Below are 3,992 nucleotides of genomic sequence, written 5' to 3'. Positions count from 1 at the left end.
TTCATAAGAACTCTCTGCACATCCCTGTTCACATTGGTTTGATTTGAATGACTGTAGTGTGCACCAAGTACTAGGGAAATACTAGAATCGAATCAAGTATCGGCAGACACTCAATATTAAATGACTCCGATCAGATCGGGTGTTTTTTGAAATTGCTCCTTTTTCTAAACCTCTTTCTTGCCAGAAGGAGTTTGCAAATGACTTCTCAGATCCATTTGCTATACCAAAGTCTTCTCAAAGATACGTGAAAAGCTTCCCTCCAGTGTGAGTCCTCATGTGGCTGTAACGGGATCCTTTATTTGTGAAGCTCTTTCCACACTGTTTGCATGTGTACGGCTTCTCTCCAGTGTGGACTCTCATGTGATCCTTAAGACTTTCTTTCCGTGAGAAGCTCTTTTCACACTGTTGGCAGGTGAACGGCTTCTCGCCGGTGTGAACTCTCAAGTGGACTTTAAGGTTTGTGTTGCTCAGGACAGTTCGGACATTGCGGTGAATCAGAGGTAAAAAAACGATATAAATACTGTTCAGTTTCTTTCACAGACCGATCGTTTCGTGTCTTTACACATCAATGTATCGTCACGAGCCGCAGGGTTTAATTTGGTTTGAGTTAAAAATCTTCGTTTGTGTTCTACTGAAGAAACAAAGTCACCTACATCTTGGATGGGTAAGCAGATAAACATCAAATTTTCATTTTTGGGTGAACTATCCCTTTAAGGAAGCAATGCATCCTTTGATAGATCTGTATGTAGCAAATGGTCTTAGTTTGACGTTTCAATAGCTAATGTTTACACTTGCTAACTAGTGCGCTAGCAACTTTATACACTCATCCAGTACGTTCAAAGCCGATGCGATGTTTCCTCAGCTCTTCTCTTGTCATTGTGGTTACATTGCATGTTTTTGATGATGGCGGTCATATTGCTGCCACATTTCGACCAGCCATTTCTCCATCTCGGACCATACTCATACTTCACCATTTCTTTCACCTCCGTCTTCCTGAAAACTTCTCTCTCATTGGCTATTGTGAAAGTACTGATGTAGTCATAGCTGTAATCATCCCGGTTTAAAATCCTAAATATCAAACATGTTTGATATTAACGGGATGGTTGTAATGTATCTGCAAGCAGATCGGGAGCTGTAAGATTCGATCTGTGAACGCCTCACATTACCTGGTAATCGGTGCCGAACACTGGAACTGACTGAGATCCTGGACAGGAATTTTTCTCAAAATCTCTTTTTCTCAAATCAGTTACCATTACAGTCTCCAGCCAATCAAAAACATGTTTGCCTTTTCAACTGTCTCCTCCATTTGCGCTCCAAAAAAGTGGAGACTTTCCCCCACTATTTATGATATTTAAGACTTTTTATGGACTTCAAGTTCTTGACAAGGATCAGTATCAGGGCTGATGAAGCAGCTCAAATGTGCGTGCATGAATGAGATCTACACACATACTTCCACTTTTTATGAAATCACTCATAAGTTCTTTTTATCTGCTGTCAGACTGTCTGAGATGTTGCCATAACGCGTTGCTATGGGCTGCATCTTGCTTACTTGATTGTCCTTCTGAGACCCCAAGCTTCATGCTTTCTCACCTTATCTCCACTTTTTTTGTTGCAATTACTCTGCTTATTTTACATATAAAATACAAGATGTTTATATCAGTAATCCCATATTCATAAGAACTCTCTGCACATCCCTGTTCACATTGGTTTGATTTGAATGACTGTAGTGTGCACCAAGTACTAGGGAAATACTAGAATCGAATCAAGTATCGGCAGACACTCAATATTAAATGACTCCGATCAGATCGGGTGTTTTTTGAAATTGCTCCTTTTTCTAAACCTCTTTCTTGCCAGAAGGAGTTTGCAAATGACTTCTCAGATCTATTTGCTATACCAAAGTCTTCTCACACTAAAGATACGTGAAAAGCTTCCCTCCAGTGTGAGTCCTCACGTGGCTGTAACGGGATCCTTTATTTGTGAAGCTCTTTCCACACTGTTTGCATGTGTACGGCTTCTCTCCAGTGTGGACTCTCATGTGATCCTTAACACTTTCTTTCCGTGAGAAGCTCTTTTCACACTGTTGGCAGGTGAACGGCTTCTCGCCGGTGTGAACTCTCAAGTGGACTTTAAGGTTTGTGTTGTTCGCGCAACTCATTCCACAGTGCTGGCACATGAAAGGCTTCTCTCCAGTGTGAGTCATTATGTGCTTCTTAAGGTGATTACGGTCGGCGAAACGCTTTCCACACTGATGACATACACAGCAGCTCTCTCTCGAGTGAATCCGCATGTGATTATTAAGGCTTTCTTTACGAGTGAAACTCTTTCCGCACTGATCACAAGTGAACGGCTTCTCTCCGGTGTGAGTTCTCATGTGAGTCTGAAGATTTCCTTTTCGATTCAGCGTTTTTCCACACAGTTTGCAGGTGTAAGTCTTCTCTCCGGTGTGAAGACTCATGTGGGTATAGGGTAAGCAGATAAACATCACATTTTCATTTTTGGGTGAACTAACCCTTTAATTCAGTTCAATGTCTGTTGTTAACTGTATCCTGTAATATTATAGTAAATGAGATAGTGTTTGTATTAGTTGGGAACAAACTGACACGTATACAGTAAAACCAAGATATTTTCTTAATTATTATATTGCGGAAATCTCAAACTTCACAGACTTCTCTAAATGAGCATTTTCAACAAGACTGTAATCTAGCTTTGAGAATGAAAACCAACCTGTTTGTTCCTCAGTATCTTCATGTTTGACTCTGAAAGCTTCTTCAATCTTCACGTCTTCGCTCTCCTCTTTAATAAACTCCATCTTTATAATAGTGTGTCTCAGTTGAGTTTATCTGTGTTTAAGATGAGAATAGTTAACAGACAGAAAAATAAACCCAATCTAAATCTCTCAATCAGAAAGGGAGTCAGTCAGCGTGAGAGTTAATGATTAAAACATTAACAAAGCATCTTGATGACACAAATTATAACAATACTACAACTATATATGTTAATAATAATTATTCAAATGATAAATCAACAGTCTTTAAAAGTTCTGATCTCTAAACAACAATCATTAGCAGCAGCTTTAGCGTGCTTCACAATAAATATAGATTCTTCTATGTATTCACTATCAATAGTGTCTGGGCCACAAGAGAAATGTCAAAGCTATAAATGAAGACAGTTACATATGTTATCAGCATATTTTGCGTTTACTTTCAGTGAATAATTGACCCAGATTTACTTTAATTTTACTCAACTTTACAGTTCTTGTCAAAACTATAACATTACCGGAACGGTTTCCATAGATTTAAACACTTTAGATGATTGAAGACAGACCTTCTTCAGCCGAATCACAACAGAGCCGGAGCGCGACGCGCGCCTATGACGTCACATCGACCTACCAAAATAAAAGTCCTGTTTTCCCGCGCAAAAATCACAAACTGCTTAGAGAGTTAGGAGATCTTAAAACAACAACAATAATAAATCTTAAAGAAAACAATTATCTATAAAAAAAAATGTAACAGTACTACAGTTTAAAATAATGCAATTACCATGCAATAGTGAACATTCGGATTAAAAGTGTCCGCTAATTAATTGAATGTAATTGAAAACCCATTTTATTGTTTATACTGTATATTATTTATATGTATATTGCTATTGTTACATTTTTGCTCTGTTCCCTGTTCAGTTTTGTGTGTGTTTCTGCAAAAATGTGAATAATGAACATAATCATGGTTTATGACACAAATGTGAATAATGAACGTAAACATGGTTTACGAGGACACAATTGTGTATAATGAACGTAAACATGGTTTACGAGGACACAAATGTGAATAATGAACGTAAACATGGTTTACGAGGACACGTGTATAATGAACGTAAACATGGTTTATGACACAAATGTGTATAATGAACGTAAACATGGTTTATGACACATGTGTATAATGTACGTAAACATTGTTTATGACACAAATGTGTATAATGAACGTAAACATGGTTTATGA

At 38.0% G+C, this 3,992-nt stretch overlaps 1 protein-coding gene across 1 annotated transcript; it reads right to left on the bottom strand.

The window, feature by feature from the left end:
- Nucleotides 1-1,909: 1,909 nt before the first annotated feature.
- On the bottom strand, nucleotides 1,910-2,455 carry LOC107742005 (gastrula zinc finger protein XlCGF7.1-like). Its single transcript, XM_016554847.1, has one exon. The coding sequence runs from the start codon at nucleotides 2,453-2,455 to the stop codon at nucleotides 1,910-1,912; it is 546 nt and encodes a 181-aa protein (XP_016410333.1).
- Nucleotides 2,456-3,992: the final 1,537 nt, after the last annotated feature.

The sequence above is a fragment of the Sinocyclocheilus rhinocerous genome, unplaced genomic scaffold (genome assembly GCF_001515625.1).
Source record: "Sinocyclocheilus rhinocerous isolate Xijiao unplaced genomic scaffold, SAMN03320098_v1.1 scaffold6217, whole genome shotgun sequence".
In the NCBI taxonomy this organism is placed as follows: domain Eukaryota; kingdom Metazoa; phylum Chordata; class Actinopteri; order Cypriniformes; family Cyprinidae; genus Sinocyclocheilus; species Sinocyclocheilus rhinocerous.
The sequence above is the reverse complement of the archived record's forward strand: the minus strand, read 5'-3'. Positions and strand labels throughout refer to the sequence as shown.

Bases quoted from the DNA above. Each gene is read 5' to 3' on its own strand.
- LOC107742005 (XM_016554847.1), bottom strand. From the start codon at position 2,455: ATGAGTCTTCACACCGGAGAGAAGACTTACACCTGCAAACTGTGTGGA.